This window comes from Pagrus pagrus (assembly GCF_965226575.1).
Source record: "Pagrus pagrus genome assembly, chromosome: 6".
Classification (NCBI taxonomy): domain Eukaryota; kingdom Metazoa; phylum Chordata; class Actinopteri; order Spariformes; family Sparidae; genus Pagrus; species Pagrus pagrus.
The window spans coordinates 30,929,161-30,949,202 of NC_140190.1; the positions used below are offsets into that span (position 1 = coordinate 30,929,161).

The following is a 20,042-nucleotide window of genomic DNA, read 5'->3' on the forward strand; positions in this document are numbered from 1 at the left end:
ACCTTGAGGCTGTTCAGTGTGTGTGTGTGTGTGTGTGTGTGTGTGTCTGTGTGTGTAGCTGTTTGCGTGTGTGTCTTATATAACCTCACCCCCGCCAAAAAAAACTTTATACTGTCCCTTATGATTATAGAAGGGCAAAAAATAGCCCCCACACACCAAAATAGTCTAAAATACTCACATTTGAGGATCAGAAAACACTAAATCCACAGTCAGTTTTCTTGCATTTTAAAACGAGCTTTAAAAATAGTGAGGCTCGCACTTCCCCAGTTGTTTGAACCATGTAATAAGTGGGATTCCCCCTCATGTACACGCCTATACAAATTCCGAGCTTTCGTGTAGCACGTGAATGCGTCATAATTCATATCCAATGAGACCCCGCCCTGGCCACCGTGTCCCGCTGACCGTCACTCTCATCGGTGTGTTCAGCAGCAGTCGCGCCTACTCGCGCTAGCCTCCATGGCGACCAACTAGAAAGGCATTTTGTCACGTCGACCAGCCGGTTAGCTCCTGTGAGCGAGCTAACGGGCGTTTTATGAGATGGGATGATGTAGCGAATAACTCTTTTGGACGAACCGCGCAGTACCTTAGCATGCTAAGCTAACGTGGAGCCGCACACATTGGCCAGGACAAACTAGCCAGCAACTAGAGCGAGCTAACGGCTGTAAGCTAACGCAGGCTAGCATTCACCTGCAGGCTGTTCTTGCTAACTAACTGACGCAGCCGTCGCTAGCTAACAGGATGGAAAGTGTGAAGGAAAAGGAGCCCGGAGCGCTTTCAACTTCATCAACGCCACAGGGGGTACTTGATTCCGGCAGTGACAGTAATCCCGCGAAGCCGAGTGGATTAACACCGCTGTCTGCGGGGAAGAGACCCTCAATCGGAGAGGATGACGGCGGCGGCGGCGCAGAGGCGAAACTCTTCGGGAAGGGACTGGCAGCCACCTCCCTTCTTCAGATTGCGATAAGGAACGGGATCTATCAAAACCAAGTTGCCAACGCTATCGGCGGTGCGGCCAAAAATATAAACATGCCCGCCGTTAAAACAGCCAACATTTACAGTTTGACATCAGTCAACAGCACCACTTCGGTCAACTCTTTGCTGAGCAGGAGGCAGCAGAGACACAAGCGGAATCTGTCGCTCGGGGCTCCGCCGACCAGCAGCTCGCCCGGCGTGTCCTCCGCCGAGGCGGCCAGCCCCGCTCCCTCTGCCTCGCCTCTGAGCACCCTCAGCCTGGATAGGAGGACTTTTCTCCGGCAGAAGCAGTCAAAGCAGCTTCAGGCCTCGGATAAAACATGGGTGAGATCGGACCTCCGGCGGGGCTGCATTCACGTCCACGACTGGCTCGCGCCCTCCTACCCGCGGCCGGTGCTGTGCACAGTGGACACCACAGCTCAAGAGATAGCCAGTAAGCTGGAGGGGAGCAAAGCTGGGGCTGTGTTGAGAATTAACTACAAAACTACAACTGTAGTTGATTTAAATGATAACTGCAAAGATAATAATGGACAGACTGATGAAACTGAAAGTCTCAGTGACAGTGTGGATGTCAAAAACACCAAATCAGAAGAGAATGAGCCCACAAAACAGTTTGATCCTGATGTTAAACTGTCCTCTAACTTGTTGGATGATAAAACTGCCAGTAACTCTTCATCTGAGGTCTATCTGAATGAGATCGGGGTGGATCTGAGCCTGAGTGTGGCAGACTGTTATGGAGTCTACTCTGGTTCAGATATGGAGAGCAGCACCTGTGAGGACTTCAGCCCAGGTGGACTGAGGAGCACAGAGCACCGGAACTCTCTCAGTGATGGGCTGGGTTTAGGCACAGACTCCTCAGTGCAGAGTCCAAACTGTGACAGCGCCACAGAGGGACCTGACCCGTTTGAGAGCTCCTCAGATGAAGTGGACCTCACCTCTTCTCCAACACATTCAGCAGGAAACTCTGCTGCAGACCTGCCTGCCACAGACCCCAGCAGTGCTTCCAGCCAAGTCACCGCCACGTTAAATGACACTGAGGCTGGAGCTGGTGATAACGCAGATACCCCCAAATTAATCAAACCTCCCTCTAAATGCCCCAGCAGCTCTCAGACTCGGCCCCTGACCAGCCAAGCATCTGCCCAGCCTGACCCAGAGATCCCCGTGGGGAGCAAAGGATGGCCAGAGCCCATCAATACTTGTCCGACCCCGGCTCTCTTCGTCCAGCTGCACGGTGGAGCTGTGCGGCGGCTGGGAGACGATGAGAGGCCTCTGCAGATATTAAATAAATACCTCAGTAATCTGGGGTTTGAAGACCCATGGAGGGTGCAGGGAGAGGGGATGAATCCAGAAATTGGCTGCCTGATACGCTTCTACTTTGGTGAGTCTAAGTTGAAGAAAACATTTCATACAGGTGAATGATCTAAAGAAAGATCTGCAGACATGCACTATATGTTTTTGGATATTTTTACTGCTTTTATCATAATTATTTTCCATATATCCCTTAGCTGTCACAGATCCACTAGCCGTAGTTTCACCTTCCCACTTTAGTTGTCTCTGCTCATTCATTGTTCATCCATTCTCAGTGTACCATGAGCGCTGTCATTGTGTTTGGTCAGTCAGACTGTTAAACAAGTGTACGCAATTGTCCTGGCGGGACAATACCCAGTGTTTATCCTGTAAACCCACCCAACCCCTCTGTGTGTAGGCCTACAGGGAGACACATCTGGAGGTAACAGGTGTGCTCTTTAGGCACACCAAACACCCAAATCATGAGGCTTTCTGTTTCTCTTCTTCTGCTGCTGCTGCTGTTGTTGTTGTTGTTATTGTTGTTACTGATATTGATGAAGATCCTGTTTTGCTGACATGCCGGGTAAGAGGATGGAAAAACAGCCATGATCTCTTCTGGGATTAGCACAACTGGATATTGTTTTTGACCTTGTTTTCACACCATCAGCAAAGACGGTGGGGATAAAGAGTCAGGGTGTGATGATGGGGGATGCAGTTTTACTGAATGAACTCACAGTCCTATCTGAAATGTTTTGGGTGTGGCTCTCAAGTCTTCATTCATGAATTCTCTCCTTTTTAAAATTCTCTTTGTTTGTTATTTTTAGTTTATACAACAAGAAAAACGCCATAAGACCTGCTGTTACTTCACATACCAGCAGCCTAGAGTTGTACTCAAGATGTGGTAGATAACAGGCATTCCTCTGCCCTGAAAATGTTACACGTAGAGTTGGACACATTCTCCTGCCCTCCCCTCACCCCCCCTTGGCTCCCACAGTGACATGACAGAGGAACAAAGCATGACGCAGAGTTAGTCCACTGAAAGCAGGGGCCCTCCAGCTACTGCAGACAAACACACAGCCATGAAACACGCAGGGAGAGGCTACTGCGAGTCCTGGGCATGGGTTATACACCCATGCCCAGGACCGCACTGCTTATTGATAATGTTACTGATACTACTGTCCATAATTTGGTGCAATAAATAAATTAGAAGCACTTAAAACTAACGCCAACTGTGTCCTGAGTTGATAATTACAGATAAGCCTTTTGCAATAATACTTTTGTTGGAAGATCTACTGCCCCAGAAAAAATTAGATAAATGATAAAATTGTCATTTTGATATTAAAATATCTTAAATAATTAAATAAGATAAAACCACACAACCAAACCATTTTCTGAAGTTTCATAGATCAAACAACAAGAGCCCGGCCGATATATCGGTTGGCCGATATTGGACTATCACAGATAAATCAGTATCGGTTTATGTGTTGTCAATATCAGCCAATATGACATTTTTTGGTTGTAAAGAACATAGTGCAGAAAACAATGCTTGGGTGATATAAATGTGCTGCAAAAAATGTGTTTATTGGCTGACATATATTTATATCTGCATTGTTAACTCCCTAATATAATATATTAGCCTCAGCACCGAAAACTGCATATCGGTCGGGTTCTACAAACAACTTAATGATTAATCAAGAAAATATTCAACAGATGAATTGCTGCCCACGGTACCAGTGTAGTTCCTGATGCCCAACCCAGGATGGAACAGGGAAGTAGAAGTGCTTCAGACATGACGGGGACAATTCCAGAGAAGTGGTGTGACATAATGTCATGATGTTGCTGAAATGAGAAGTTAAATTGGAAACATTTACCACAAGTCCTCCGCAGTAGTCCCAACCCTTCTGGCTTTTTAAAAACGCAGCAAGGTTAACTATCAAGTCCCAGCTGGGTGATGTATTTTTTGAAATAGTTTTATTGGCTGGAAGACATAAAAGTGCCCATTAATTCACAAAAACATTTTTGTGCTCCACACTGTCCTGTCCTCTCGGTTTGTCCAGATGAATTGTTTGTTAATGTTGATTTTCATCAGGCCAAAGTCTGACTCAGCATAATCCCCCCTGCAAAATGCACACAAGTATTCTCTTTCCCTTTCAAACACACACACTCACACACACACAATGTGCTGACAGTCAGAGAAAAGTGACCTGAGTGGAACTCAGATTTCACCTCCTCAGTGTTTCGGATCTCTGAGACAGTCGCAGCAGCAGACTCAGAAATGCAGTACCCAGAGGTCACTGCTTCACTTCACAAGGTCAAAGAATCACCCGACGAACTCATCTCATACTTCTGCTCAAAACTCACTCAATACCTGCAGGCTGTGCAAGCAAATCATTATTTAGTCCTCGTGGTGTCTCGATCACAGCATCACAGCTGCACAGCTTGGTGAGAACTGAGATGCTGCTTCAGATTCAGCCAGTTTAGTCTTGTAAGTGCTGCTTATAAATAAGAATGGATGGATGTAAATGGTAAGATGTTTAGTGCACTTCAGGACACCGGGTATGTCATCGACAAGATGCGCCAAAAAAGTTTTGTTGTAGCTTGAACAGGAAACGGGTTTTGGCTGCTTGATGAGAGACAGGATGTTCCCCATCCAGAGAAATAGACGGAAGGAAAGGGCATGTATGTGTGTGTATATTAACACACTACGTCTCGCCTGCACCACCCAGGGAAGGGTGGACCCACACAATACACATTCCTCTTTATTGTTTAGTTTAAAAAAAGCTGTTTGAAAGAATCAGATTGATCTGCTCGAACAGTTGTATTGTACGTTTACATCACGTTTATCCAATCGCAGCTTTATGCAGTCAGGCAGACGTGGTGAAAGACCCCATATGATTGTTGAATTACATCAATGCATTGAATCATTGTTTGTATTGAGGCTTTGACTTCATTTGAATCATAACCACCTGATATAAGTTTATTCGTTCAGCAGATTCCGTCATGTCTTTTATTTATATTTGTCTGTACTGTCACAGTTCCCTGTTCCTGTTCAAACCCAGGGTATGTACAGAACTCGGAAAAAGGAGTTTTCATATAGGTAGATCATTCATCTTGAAATTAACTACCAAAAGCTCTGAAATTATGGATGTAAATCACCCAAAGTGCAGACGAAATGTGTTCTAATCACTTGACAGGGTTCAATGTTAAATGCTGTCTTTACTCTGTGAAATGTCAAAAATTGTGTTTGGATTGCTTCTTTGTCCAAACGCCAGTCCAAACCCACAAAGACTCTCCAGTTACTTACTATAAACGACAAAAGAGTAGCAGCAAACCCTCACTTTTAAGAAGCTAGGACCAGCAAATTTCTCTGACGAGATCATCGTTTTCTTTGTGCTGACTAATTGATCGGTGTACTAATCGTTGCAGCTCTCATTAACAGATATCAGATAGCAAGTATGAACTCCAAAAATTGTAAGCATGTTTTTCTACAAAATCCTTTTAACGTTCAACAAAAGAATCACAAGATCTCAAATATGAAATGTTCTCCGAACAGAATTCTGATTTAAATCTGAATAAGTAAACAAGACTAAAAAAGAAATGAGGTTGAACGTTGAGCGCTGTTAGGAGTTGGTAAGTCCCGGTGAAACCTAAGTGACGCTCTGTCGAAGTCACTGGAGGAAGCAACAGTGAGGATCTCTGTGCTGGTGTTATAAGACATTACATAACAAGCTAATCTGATTTCAGGCCTCTCAGTGGATCAGACTTCACGTGTCTCCCTTCTCTTGTTCTCTGGTGTGTGTGATCACCAGAGCTGAGAAAAAAACAGACCAGATAACACTGTTTCATAAGAGAATAATATAAATGCATTATATTATTTATATTATTTGCATTGTCAGTCAGTTTGTAGTTGGTTTAGCTGTGTTTAAACACACACAGTCAGTAAGTCAGGGGAACTCCGTGCTGTTGGTGTCCACAGTGTTTCTGTCCAGTCCCCTATGTTGCCCTGTGGCTGTAACTGAACTGTGGCTACTTTTTGTACCAGCGAGGGGTTAATGTAACAAATCACGCCTGAGTGACTGCTCTCTCCCTCAGCCCACGGGCTATTAGCTTCAATTCTCTTACGTAACCACACAGAGCTCCTGTCAGTCTCTCTGTCTGAAAGAGAAACGACTGAGAGTTGATTCATAAAACCCAGACGGCTAAAAATAATACGTTCTATTGAGCAAGAAGGCCATTTATGAAGAATAAAATCAGTTTGTGTAATGATCACATTCAGTCTCATGTATTAAGGTTCTTTCTCTTTCTCCAGGTAAGCCTCGCAGTGTGGGCGGTTCTGAGCGTGTGCAGCTTTCTGGGGTGTTCAACGTGCGGAAAGGGAAGCTGGCGCTGCCGGTGAACCGCTGGTCGAAGCGCCAGGTCACACTGAGTGGAACCTGCCTCATTGTGTCGTCTGTGAAACACGCCCACACCGGCAAGATGCACATCCTCCCTCTGATTGGGGGAAAGGTACTTTCTTAAGGGCTTTTCATGTCTTGAACTTGTTGGATTAGTATGCTGGTTCATACCACTTTATCAGCCTTAAAGGGGTAGAATTCCTCTCTCTGGTATAAAACATTTCTCTTGTTGAGCTCTGAGGCTTTTCTGCAGCTGTATGCTCCTCCTGCGTTGTACACCAGGTTACACTTCAGCTCCTGCACAATTCCCAGCTAACCCCTAGTCTTCATTTAGATTATTGTTTTACGGCATAAATTCAGTTATTACTATTAATTCAATAACAAAATTAAGTCACATCGCTGGTGAATGGAGACCAGAAACAACCACTTCGATGAAGGCAATGTCGCTGAAAATGTTGGGTGAATATGACGTGGTATATTAAGATGAGATGTGCAACATGTTTTCATCTGGATTTTAGATGGGTTTTAATTAAAGCTCACACTCATCCGCACCTTGCTGTGTGTGTCTGGAGTGTAACTTTTCCTAGCAGAAAAGGATGGGTTTGGGCTTAAACACTTTACTTTTAGGATACTTTTAGGAAAATGGAAACTAAAATGTTTTCTGTCCTTTAGGTGGAGGAGGTGAGGAGACACAACCACTGTCTGGCTTTCAGCTCAGCTGGTGCTCAGAGTCAGACTTACTACATCAGCTACGACTCCTACACCGAGCACCTCCGCTGGCACAGGACAGCCTCAAAGGTACTTAAAGAGTTATATGTCCACAGTAATGTTTATTTATCATGAGGGTGATGGCAGGATTTTATACATCTTGTCGTTGTCACAAGTTGCTCATCCGTCTCTCTCTGTCAGATTGCGTCCCAGAGGGTGAACTCAGTCGACCTGTCCTGCTGCAGCCTGGAGGAGCTGCCCGCTCAGCTCTTTTACAGCCACGACCTCACACACCTCAATCTCAAAAACAACTTCATTTCCCTGCACAAAGGTGTTCCAGCACTCACCAGGTGAGTTTCTGTCGCCTCTGCACTCACTACACTCAGACTGAATCTACTACGTCCTGTGTGTTTAGGAACACAGAAACAGGAGGAGCCATCACATGGAAAGCAGTATTCTCCTCTTTGTTTTTCTCTCCCCTGGATGTGGAAGTGGTTTTTACTGTCTTGGGGAGCTACCATATGCTTTAAAAGGAAGCAGCTTAGATCAAATTACAGATGACGTGTGAGTGGGAGGCTGTGAGGTTTGGATGATTAAAAGAGAGCCACACTGGTGATGAGAGATTTGACATGCAGCCGCCCGCCGTCTGGGACTTAGAGCTTTTCCTTGTTTCCCAGATCAGCTGGTCCAGTTGGTCCAATGTCACAGTCCTTTGTAGCTTTTTCTTTTTAAGTAAATCAATTATTTTGATTTAGAATCACTTTGAGTTTGCCTGCGTTACATAGTGTTGCTTTAATTGTCCACCTTAATGCAGCCACACTGGCTTGCCTCTCCTTTCTGTTCAGCAGCGTCGTCTGCTTTCTAGCATTTAGTTTTATAGTCTCCCAAAAAACACACCTTGCATTTAGGATTTTTTCACCTGTGATTCCGTTTTCAGCAGGTGAGCCACGTGTGGAGGAAGCTTGTAAGAGAGCGGCATTGCAACAACTCGGTGCCCTACACGTTTGTACAAAACAGTGGCATAAGTAGACGTAGATTAAATAGGAGAGGTTGCATCATAATCAGTGCATTAACAGGAGGGATGTAATACCAGAGAGCGTCTCTCTGTGTCTCTGCAGAGCATGTGTGATTGAAAGTAGAAGGGAGGTGTATAGCGAGGGCTGATTGTCTCCTAGTTATCGATCACGGATGGCGTTGTTCTCTTGGTAGGATTAAAAAAAAGTAAAAGTATAAAATGTAAAAATGGTTTGCCAGATATAAATGGGCGGCTGTTAATATACCTGGGCAGCCAGCCTAAGTAAAGTCTATGTGTGGGAAACATTGCTGTTATCTAAATGTCGAGAAGCATTTATGTGAACATTAAGCTGTATATTTTTTTTAACTAATATTTTATTTCCAAGAAGAAGCAGAGCAATCTTTGTTTCAATCTCTTCTTTAAGCTTCTGAGCCAATATTTACCTTCAGCCATTTCTCTTGATTTTGGCGTCTTCTCTGCCACTGTTTGTCAAGAGAACATTATGTCAAACCCTGACATTTACGTGATGAAATGAACACGTATATACTGTATATATACACAGCCATTGTTCCTCCATAAACACACACTTCCCAGGCGGTGTTCTGAGGAATGTGTTTTTCTCGTGGTGTGACTTTCCCTCCAAAGGACGTGGGTCCAGCTCAGCCTTTCACCCTGACCCCTCTGTGAACTGGATTAGGTTAAGAAAGCCAAGGAAGACACACACACACACACACACACACACACACACACACACACACACACACACGCTACCTGAACCACACGCTGCATTGTTATGGTGAAAGCTTTTAGTTGTGTAAACACTGGGCTTTAATTAGCACGTGTACTCTGAGTGTTTTTGTGTTGCATCCTTGAGACCCTGTGCAGGCTTCCTCTTACAATTCTTCTAGTTTATGACTCAGGTGTTACGTAACTAAAAAAGTGTTTTTGTTGGAGCCTCAATTCAGAAGAAAATCTGATTACGGCACTGACAGATTTATCTCTGTGCCTCTTTGTCTGCCCTCTTCTTCCTCTCCCTCCCTCTTTATCTCAATGACTCTCACTCTAACTCTCTAGGTTTTGTAAATTGAGAAGCCTCAGTCTGTCAAATAACACTCTGTCAGAGTTTCCTCTGGCCTTGTGTGACATCTCCTCGCTAACGGAGCTAAACCTGTCTGGAAACCGTCTCTCATCACTGCCTGCAGACGTAGGAACCATGCACAAGTAAGTGATGACGTCTGTGCTGCAGTTATTAATGATAACAGTGATGAACATTTGGCAGGTATTTGCCCACGCCAGAGTTTATCCTCAGTGACCTGCACTTTGCTGACAGAGACGTCAGGCAGGAGTTGTTGTCGTTGTGCTTCCATCAGTGCAGATTAATCCGTCTCTGTATTAAGTGAACAAATGGCTGAGCACCAGACTCCTGTCCTGACAGTGCAGAGGGTTTTGTCCAGGTGATCAGACTGCAGAGTCATGCTGCGGCTGTCTCTGCATTACAGTGGATTTGGGGTCAAGCGCTCAGCCATCGTGTCCAACAGCAAATTGTGTCTCTGTGCGTTCATCGTGTGTATGTGATAGAAGGGAGTCAGTTGCAGTGAGCTTAAATTCCCCACACTGTTACGCATGATAAATGTGAAATATAAGGGTATTGCTCCTTTTTTTATTTTCAAAAAGGTAACACATGGCAGTTCTATTGCTATAGCACATTTCATAAATCATTCAATTCAGTGTGCTTTACAGGATAAAAATACAGCCAAGGTTAAAGATTTATAATTAAAAAGTGCAAAAGTACAGTTAATCAATACAATGATGAGAAACAATGATGTTAAAAGTAAAGTAGCACAGTTGAATTCAAGTGATAATAAAAGATAGAATAATACAGTTAATACTCCCTTATTTAGATACACAATTTAATTAAAATAAATAAATTATGAGCAAAAGTTAAAAAGCTAAGCTAAGAGGATTAGCTTTAGCCATTAGAGGTTAGGTGTTTTTGACCATACAGTGATTTGTGATTAGACAAAATATGTAGAAAAGTCAATACAAACACCAAGGACATATATACTGATCTTATTTTGAGCAAAAATAATTTTAATTTCAGTTTAGGCATGCTTTTTTCCTCATAAACTTGCCTTTATTGTGAGTTTCATGGATGGTGGCAAATCATAGATGAAAATTAATGTCAAGGTAAATCATCACTCTCAACTTAAATCCTTTGTTGTATCCAGCCTGCAGACTCTTCTCCTGGATGGTAACTTCCTGAGTTCACTTCCCGTGGAGCTGGGCTCTCTGGAGGGCCTGACCTACCTCGGCTTGTCCTTCAACTGTTTCAGCTGCGTCCCTCCCGTCCTGGAGAAGCTGCGGGGCATGGAGAGACTCTGTCTGGCAGGGAACCAGCTCTCTGTCCTGGATGTAGCTGGACTGCAGTGGCTGCCTGCTCGCCACATAGATCTCAGGTAAACATAATCCACATGGACATATTTTCAGATGCAACTCATCTAAAATCCAACACTTTCCAAGATGCTGCAGGAAGAATCTGCTCCATGTTATTTCTGCATCATTTTGTCCTGATTTGGGAATCTGAACACCAAATCATTTAAGATCAGTTTATCCCACTTTCTACCGTCTTTCCTTATGTTTCTGTTCTCAGACTAAACCGGCTTCAAAAGGTGACAGTCGGACACTCAGAGCAGCTGGTCCACATCGTCCAGCTGGACCTGAGAGACACTGGTTTACAGGAGCTGGACGTCAGGCCTCTCTGCAGGCTGGAGCTCCTCCGCTGTGACAGAAACACTCTCTCCGTCCTCAGAGTCAGCGGCCACGCCCTCAAGAGCCTGCACGCTGCACACAACGGTATGAACGTTTCGCTGTGTGTTGTATCAATGTTAAACAGATCCTGTCTGAGGCTACATACACAATCACAGTCAGACTCTAAATAATTATGCATGTTGTGTTTGTAGAGCTGAAGCTGCTGGAGGTGCAGCCGGTGCCAGAGAATCTGACTGTTCTGGATTTGTCCTGGTATGAAGACTTTATGAATACTTAACTGTCCTATTTACTGTGTGGGAAAGAAGGCTGTGTTCTTGTTCTCCGCGGGGTGCTGACTATTTGTTTTCTTAAAGGAACAAGCTGGGATTTGTCCCTGAGTGGGTGTGTGAGAGCAGCAAATTGGAGGTGTTGGACATCAACCATAATTGTATTACAGAGCTGCCCGTATGGTGAGCGTCACACAAACACACAAACACCTGCAGCATATGTCGAAGTTTTTTCACAATTAAACTGTGTAGGCGGAGGTTGTTCAAATGCAGAAGAAAAGGTGGGCAGCTGCAGTTTTATGGCTTATGTAGCACATAATCATGGTTTTCTGAAGGACTTAAACACAAGGCTGGTGATCAGATGCATCAAGCTTATAGAAGGTATACCTTCTTGAAGGTACACTGCATTCACATGCTCCCTGGATGGCCTCATATCCCGTGTTGGGACAGCAAACAGTAACAAAGTACACGTGAGCAAATAGTCATTATGTGAATTAATCCAAAATTTGTAACCAGCAACCAAACATTTGCTTTTGTCCGCCATGTTTCTGCACATATGACGTCAAAGTCGGCAAGACTACCAAAACCATCACAGACTTTGTTGTTGTTCTGACTTGAGGGGACGTTCACATCAATTTATTTCAGCTGGGAACTCATTTTTCTGATTATTTAGATAACACACGAATACACCTTTTGTGTTCTGTCTCACCCTACTTTCAGACAGACTTTGGTACCGTGTCAAAAATACAGCCTCCTCAGTCATTTCAAAGAGATCACTGTTGGTACAGTGGGTGTACTGATGCAGAGGGCATGTCTGTCAGAGAGCCCTCTGGCAGACATGTTTAACTTGCTTCACTTTTACAGCAACGCAGTGCAACATTGATTAAATTCAGTTCAAACTTTGTTATCCTTATGCAGTGTGTCACAATTTCCTTCCAAGATAGTGCAACTTATCGAAAATTGAGAAATACGATACATTTTAATACAAAAAGTATGTTCCAAATTACAATGAAGGTTACAATGTGAAACAAGTTTAGTTTAGACTGTTCACAGTACACTGCAAACACAATACATACAGATACACAGGATAGTAACAATGCTGATCAGTCTTTAGACTTGGATGTATTAATTGAAAAGGTTTCATCGTTACCTGTAGCAACACACCCACACTGATTCAGAGCTATTTTCAGCCTGTGTACAGCCTGTTGCTGCAATTAAAAACATGTACTGAAGCCTTCAGAATGTTTGATCACAGCTTTTTTTTAATGTGCATACATGCATGATGATGGTGCTCTGTCCATCTACAGACTACATAAAGCACAAAAACAATTCCAACACAAGCTCAAGTACTCATCCATTTCCTCTCCTTATAGCCAGTCATGATTCAAGAGTTACTTCAGCATAAGGTCACTGTAACAAAGGGCCACACAGAGTGCTGTTCTGTCTTCTCTTCAGATTTACAGTCGACATACAGAGTGGCTGAGCTCACTGTGTTGTTTGTGTGTTGTAGGCTGATGTCCAGTGGGAGCCTGAGAAAACTGCTGGCAGGCTGGAACGAGGTGTGTCAGCTGGCTGAGAGGCTGGAGAGATCCCAGCTGGAGGTCCTGGACCTCCAGCACAACAATCTGACTGAGCTACCACACAACCTGTTCATTAAAGCACAGAGGTGAACACAGTAACACAACATCCCTCTTCTTACCCTATTTCTTCTCTTTCCATCTATCTAACGTTGTCCCTTCCCACCTGTCTGTCTTATTTTTGTCAAGTGATTTGTTCAAGCACTAACTTTGTCTCCTCTGTTGGGATTTCATCACAGCTTGCGATACCTAAATGTGTCAGCCAATAAGCTGGAGAGCCTCCCTGCAGCCAGCCTATCAGAGGACAGCTTCAGCTGCCTGGAGGAGCTCTATGTGACCAATAACAGCCTGACAGACAAGTGTGTCCCTCTGCTGACTGGACACAGACACCTCAGGGTGCTTCACCTTGCCTACAACCAGCTGCAGACCTTCACTGCCAGGTAAAGATTTAATCAGTGTGGGACTATGAGTAAGTGGCAAATAGAAACAAAAAGGTCACACATACGGTAGACGCCCTCAGAAGTGTTATTCGTTGGAGTTATTAAATGGGATCTATGATGCTTTTCCTCAGATTCTTTCATGTAATGTAACAGGGTCAGTTGTTAAACGTGGCCAAAGTTTCAAATAATGAGGTATGTAAAAGTGATCCCTGTGAGCTAAGAGCTCAGGTTTCAGACTGCTCTGAGTACTAGGTTTCCAACGTTTTTTCCTACTTTAATGATGATCTGATGTTTTAGTCTTCAGCTCATTCATTGGACATCTGCTGCAGGCACAGCATGTTACAGTACAGTACAGGGAGTACAGTGTACAGGGACACGTCAATCCACCAGCTCAGAGAAGATTTACAGCTTCTCCAATCAGGACTCTGATCAGGATCATATATTTTCTGGTTTTCCCTCTTATGTCTTCCAGCTGCTCTGCCTCAATGCTTGGTGATTCATAGAGTTTCCTGATGGATGGTTAGATAGCTTTACTTGTTGGTAAAGGTAACCATTTGCTACTTATCCTTGCAGTTAGCAGTCCTATTAGCAGACCCTCCCTGCAACACCCCCTCATACAGGGTCTGGAAACCTCCTTCTCCTGGTGGTCCAAAGCTCCTGTGTTGGAGATGTAAACACCTCTTGCAGTCCTAGCAGGGTCAGCTAGCTTAAAGGACTGCTAGCTGTAGCTGCAAATTGAGCTAACTAGCTGCATGGCTAACTGAGCTAACTAGCTTAGATACAAGTAAAGCTGTCTGTCCATCAGGAAACTAGTTATTTTCTTCATAAAATATGATCTAGTCTCACCAAAATCAGTAAATTAAGTTATGAAGTTGTGTATTTGTACGGTAACCAGTGAGGCCTTCATCAAGTTCAGTGCTCCATATCACTACACCATTGAATGCACTGGCAAAAGGACAAAGCCATGCTCATGTTGCTATCTGACTGATGAGTGCTGCCCCCAGCAAGCTTCTGGAAATGTGTCCAATCAAAAGAAAGAGGGCTTTTAGAGAGGCGGGCCTTACAGAGTCAGGAGGTAAAATGGCTTGTTTCAGTCTGAGGATGCACTGAGGGGCTGCATAAAGGGCCAGTTTAAGATAAAATAAAATATTTTATTTTTTTATCTAAATCATGCAAAACGTCTCTAGTCTCAAAATAAAAAAATGAAGATGTGGAAATTAGCATCATAGGTCCCTTAAAGTGGTAGTAGTACTGGAGGTTTAAAGTAATAATCTGGAAGATTTTCATGTAAATAAACATGTGTTAAGTCACTTTCTATCATCGAATGAGGTAACAATGATGATTGAGCCCATGGCTCTCTGATAAAAGTCCTTGCATTTGCTGTAACAGCAAAGATGTACACTCGGTGTCGGTGGCGACTTTCCCAGAAAATATCACAAGCAGCGCACAGTGACGCGTTCACCCAGCAGTGGTTGGTCGGCCACTGAGAGTAGGTGTTTCGTACGCAACATAACAGTTTTGTTTGTCCAGGTCTAGTGTTGGGAGTAAATGGTTAACGTTATTGTTAACAACCATGGCTGAACAAACAAAGAAAAGACAGATAACAGTGGACAATGAAAAAGTAGCAAATCGCTTTGTTGTGGTGTTGTTATGGAGGCGTGGCAAAGCTGCCAACTAACAACTGGCTGACGTCACACAGGCGACACTGGATCTCTGGGAAGCAGTGAGGTCCAAAAATACACCTGCAATTGTCGCTTCAGGAAATCTTGGAGATTGCCACTTTAAGATCTCCGACCACACTGAGGTGGAGATATGAGACTTCCTCTGACTGAGTGTGGTTGAAGAACATCACCCAGTTTTGTGCTCCTATTTGTAGACTCTTAGGCCCCCAAGGCTTACATTAACTCACATTCCTTTGCTTTTATGAGTTGTCCTAATCCTACAAACACAGTACATTATGATCCAGGCTAAATTCAGAGCCTAGCACCAGAATCAGCTTGCAGACACAGGAGAGATGAGTTTGATAAATGTGGCTCCCAAAAATAAAGTCTGCAGTGGCAGCGCTCTGATATAACCGTACCTCCACTTCCTGCAGTAAACTGGCACGGCTAGAGCAGCTGGAGGAGCTGGACCTGAGCGGCAACAGGCTGAGGGCGGTGCCCACCACCATCCTCAGCTGCCAGCGTCTGCACACTCTCTCCGCCCACTCCAACTGCATCAACGCATTCCCTGAGGTTCTCCAGCTGCCGGAGATCAAGGTTAGTCTGATACACGCAGGTGTTTTAGGCACAGCTTCCTTTCATTTAGCTCTGGTGTGTAAACATGTACATATCTCTTTCTACGACGCAAAACATCCACACACACTCTTGTCCAGCAGATCAAGCTGTGATCCAAGTCAGGTGTCTTGTGGAATTCATTTGGGAAATTAAAGATCCTGACAGACAACCTCACTCAACTCTGACTACAAAAAATTGTTCCCCTTCTGTCCCTTTTTTATATCTGTCCGTCCATCTACGTCCGTGCTCATTATTGGGTTAGGCCAGATCAGGAAATCCTTTGTAATCTCCCAGTAACTCCCTAATCTGCCTTTCTCTGAACCCAAATGACTGCTCCATTCTTCTGTCCATGCACAAGTGTGTGTGAAGTAAGGGACAATAATTCATCTGTAGATGCTTCATGATCGTGTATGTCTTAATGAATATTTTTGCAATGTGTATCCAATATAACAAAACAGTAGCTTCAAAATGAGATGAAAGATATTAAAGTAAAAACACTTAATGTTAACCGATATCAACCAGTAACAGCTGCACCTCACGTGACGGATCATATGTGGGTTGTCTCTGGGAAATAAAGCACGTTGTTAATAGACCTGCTGTGTTTAGCACACAGTTAATCAAATAGTCCTTTTTTCAGCCAACATATTAATAATAGTAATGATATTAATAAATTTTTAATACTTTTTTGAGATCAACCACGATCCTTCTAGAATTGTTTTGCAAATTGAATAGTGAGGTACTCAGAGATTGAACTGACTCTTTGTCTGTCGCTTCCTCAGTGTGTTGACTTGAGCTGCAATGAGCTGACTGAAGTGACTCTGCCAGAGACGCTTCCTCCCAAGCTTCAGGAGCTCGATCTCACAGGAAACCCCCGTCGCAACCTGGACCACAAGAGCCTGGAGCTCCTCAAGTATGAACCGCAAAGATCCTGCAGTACTGATTATCTCAAGGAAATATATTTGACTTGTGAAAATAACTGGCTGACCCTTTGTTTTCTTTTTTTGTCTTTCCTCTGCAGTAACATCAAATGTTTCAGGGTGGATCCGTCACCTTCAGCTCCATGTGTGAATGAGCGCCACGGGGCCCCGGCTGTCTGGAGCCACAGCTACACAGAGGCCTCTGGAGTCAAAAACAAGTCAGTCCTCCCCCTCTATCTGTTTCTATTCATGTACTCACCGGCTTTATCTCCTCTGAAATCAATGTATTTATCCCTCAAAGTCTATAAGAAGATATTTAAGTAAATGAGTAAAGTGTATTCAGATTATTTTGCACATTTTCAAGGTTTTTATCTCGTTCTCTTTGAATTAAACAAAAACAACATGTTGACGTTGTGGTTTTTGGTGTCCTCAGGCTGTGCGTGGCTGCTCTGGCCCTCGACAGCTTCTGTGGGATCCGTGAAGCTCTGTATGGAGTTTTTGACGGAGACAGGAACGTCGAGGTGCCTTACCTGCTGCAGTGCACCATGGGAGATGTGCTGGCAGAGGAGCTTCACCGGGGCCAGAGGCAGGAAGATTATATGACCAACACTTTCCTCACCATGCAAAGGTAAACACACAGCTTTATATGATTCCTTCAACAACACAGAGAAAACATTCACAGCTCTTTGCAGTGACTGTGATCTCACACACACACACACACACACACACACACACACACACACACACACACACACACCCCTTGAGCTCAGTGTTTGTCTATCTTTCTCCTGCAGGAAACTGGGCACAGCAGGCCAGAGGATGGGCGGCTCCGCAGCGTTATGTCATATCAGACACGACCCGGTGGCTCCTGGTGAGCACGGCGGCTGCTTCACCCTGAAGGCTGCCAACGTCGGCAGGTGCCAGGCGGTTTTGTGCCGCGATGGGAAAGCTATGCAACTCTCCACCACACACACTGTCAAAGAGGAGGCAGAGTACCAGAGGGTCCGACAACATAACGCCATCATCACAGAGGTAAAGACAAACTCTTGTCTTTCTTGTGTTGTTGATGCTGATTTGTGTGCACTAGTGCTGAAATGATTTTCTGATCAACAGCAGCTCAATTTTGATGATAAATCAGTTAATTTCATTTATGAAGAAAAAACGTATAGATTAACTGATAACCATCATCAGTAGTTGCAGCTCTCATTTCAGTTTTTGTCTGAAATTTACAGAGCTGCCCTTTATCTTCCTCCTCTGCAGGATAACAAAGTCAGCGGGGTGACTGACTCCACCAGAATTATGGGATACTCCTTCCTGTGTCCGTCTGTGACCCCCAGGCCCCACGTCTCCACGGTGACCCTCACCCCTCAGGACGAGTTCTTCCTCCTGGGCAGCCGGGGCTTGTGGGACTTGTTGTCTCCCAGCGAGGCGGTGGAGGCGGTCAGGAACGTTCCAGACGCTCTGGCTGCTGCAAAGAAGCTGGTGACATTGGCTCAGAGCTACGGCTGCTCTGACAGCCTCAGCGCCGTCGTCGTGCAGCTCAGTATCACAGAAGACTGCTGCTGTTTTTGCGAGCCACCACCTCCGCCCCCCAGCCCCGGCCTGGGTGCACACAACAGCACACATCCCTACTCAGCAGGTGGTGACGGCAGCATACCGCTGCCGCCGGCCTCCTCGGGAACAGTGAGCGAGCTGAGCAGCGAGTTCAGCACGTCTGAGATGAGCAGCGAGGTGGGATCCACGGCGTCCTCAGAGGAGCCGCCACCACAGACCGAACCACTTACGTCACATCTGAACCTGCCGGGCCGAGTCGGCCTGCGGAGACCCGTCTGTGGAGGTGGAGGCTTCCAGAGACAGTTCTCCGGAGCTCTGTCTGACAATGGCGTCGACAGCGAGGACGAGGAGCCCATTGCAGGCGTCTTCTCTAACGGCAGCCGCGTGGAGGTGGAGGCTGACGTCCACTGTCTGCATCGCCACGACTGCCCAGCACCCCAAACACATGGTCACTCTCAATCAAGCACAAACATCCCTCCCGCTGTCGTCTCGCATCATGAGCCGTCACCTCTTCCCTTCTCCTCCCCGTCTCCTTCCCCCGTCCCTCCCTCCTCTCCCTGCCTCAGCAGGGAGACTCAGTCAGGGACTCTGGGCCGCAGGGCTCGAGCTAACGGCTCTGTGGCCTGCCAAGGAAGGAACCAGGACCTCATAGAGGAGGCGGCTGATGCCCCCGTCAGGAAGCAGGGGGGCTACTTCAATGCCCCTGCCCAGCCGGACCCTGACGACCAGCTAATCATCCCACCGGAGCTGGAGGAGGAAGTCCGGCAGATCATCCAGCAGCAGCAGCAGCAGCAGCAGCAGGAACAGATCCAAACGCACAACCAGCAAACACACAGCTACCAGAAACCTGCAGACTATTTCGTCACACCCCTCTAACTTCTGCCCCCCCCATCACAACATCCAGGATTTCAGTTTCAGGGATGGAGAACTGTGGAACCAGGACTGCCGGTCTTGATGCTCTGAACTGCATTAAGTAGTTCGCTCCCTCCAAAAGATTCTGATGCTTGTGGACCAGAGAGACAGTTTTTTGTTTTTTACTTTATTTTCTACTGTTAACTCTATGCCCCTTGAAACGCAATGCAATTTTTATAACACTTTATGTTGATTTAATCTTCATGTTATTGATTTTTACCATATCTTTAATTTGAAGAAGCACTTTGACTGCTTTTTATTAGACTTTTCAGATTAATTTAATGTTAAATGGTACGTGGAGATATGGACCATTCAGTTTTTGTGTTGTAGCAGACGTTTCCCCCGTTTGTCACGGCTCATGGCCTTACAGCTGTCGGAGTTAGTAAAACTGTTAAACTAACTCCTAGGAGTTTAATACTTTAAAGTGACCTAGTCACTGAAGCGTACTAATATTCTCTGAGAGAAAAGATGATTATTTCAGAAGGCTGATATTCCAGGTTTGTGTTCTCGGGGGTGTGCAGAGTTCAGGGTGGTGCTGCGGTGGTGAATAAATGCTGATCCTACAGTTGTTACCAGCTCAATGAATGTTCTCAGAACAGTGTTACAGACTTCTTGACAACAGCAAATCGCACAAGAGAGCTACTTTTTCTATATAATAAATGAAAGTTTTCAGATAACCGCAACATGGTGACTTTGACTTCTTGTTCCATCTGTTACATTTTGTTTGTCAAGATCTTTTAAAGGATTTCTTCACTTTTCACACAAATTACAAGATATTTTACAGGAACCCTCTTGGTATCCAGCCTACAGATTAGAGCTGCGCAAGACATCGTTTCAGCATCGTCTTTGCGACGTGCGCAATAGTCACATCCCAGGAGGTAGTGCAACATAAAGTAAGGCGGTCTTGGCCATTTTATGTGTGTTACAACATAGTAGAGAGAAGCAGCTAGTCTAA

At 44.9% G+C, this 20,042-nt stretch overlaps 1 protein-coding gene across 1 annotated transcript; it reads left to right on the forward strand.

Moving 5' to 3' along the window:
* Positions 1–386: 386 nt before the first annotated feature.
* On the forward strand, positions 387–19,764 carry LOC311258896 (PH domain leucine-rich repeat protein phosphatase 1-like). The gene is made up of 17 exons (XM_084355581.1): positions 387–2,350; positions 6,569–6,765; positions 7,326–7,451; positions 7,563–7,711; positions 9,451–9,597; positions 10,605–10,832; positions 11,027–11,229; positions 11,337–11,397; positions 11,499–11,594; positions 12,922–13,077; positions 13,228–13,428; positions 15,524–15,686; positions 16,484–16,614; positions 16,723–16,839; positions 17,055–17,249; positions 17,416–17,653; positions 17,882–19,764. The coding sequence occupies exons 1-17, from the start codon at positions 739–741 to the stop codon at positions 19,049–19,051; spliced, it is 5,190 nt and encodes a 1,729-aa protein (XP_084211707.1). The 5' UTR covers positions 387–738; the 3' UTR covers positions 19,052–19,764.
* The last annotated feature ends 278 nt before the right edge of the window (positions 19,765–20,042 follow it).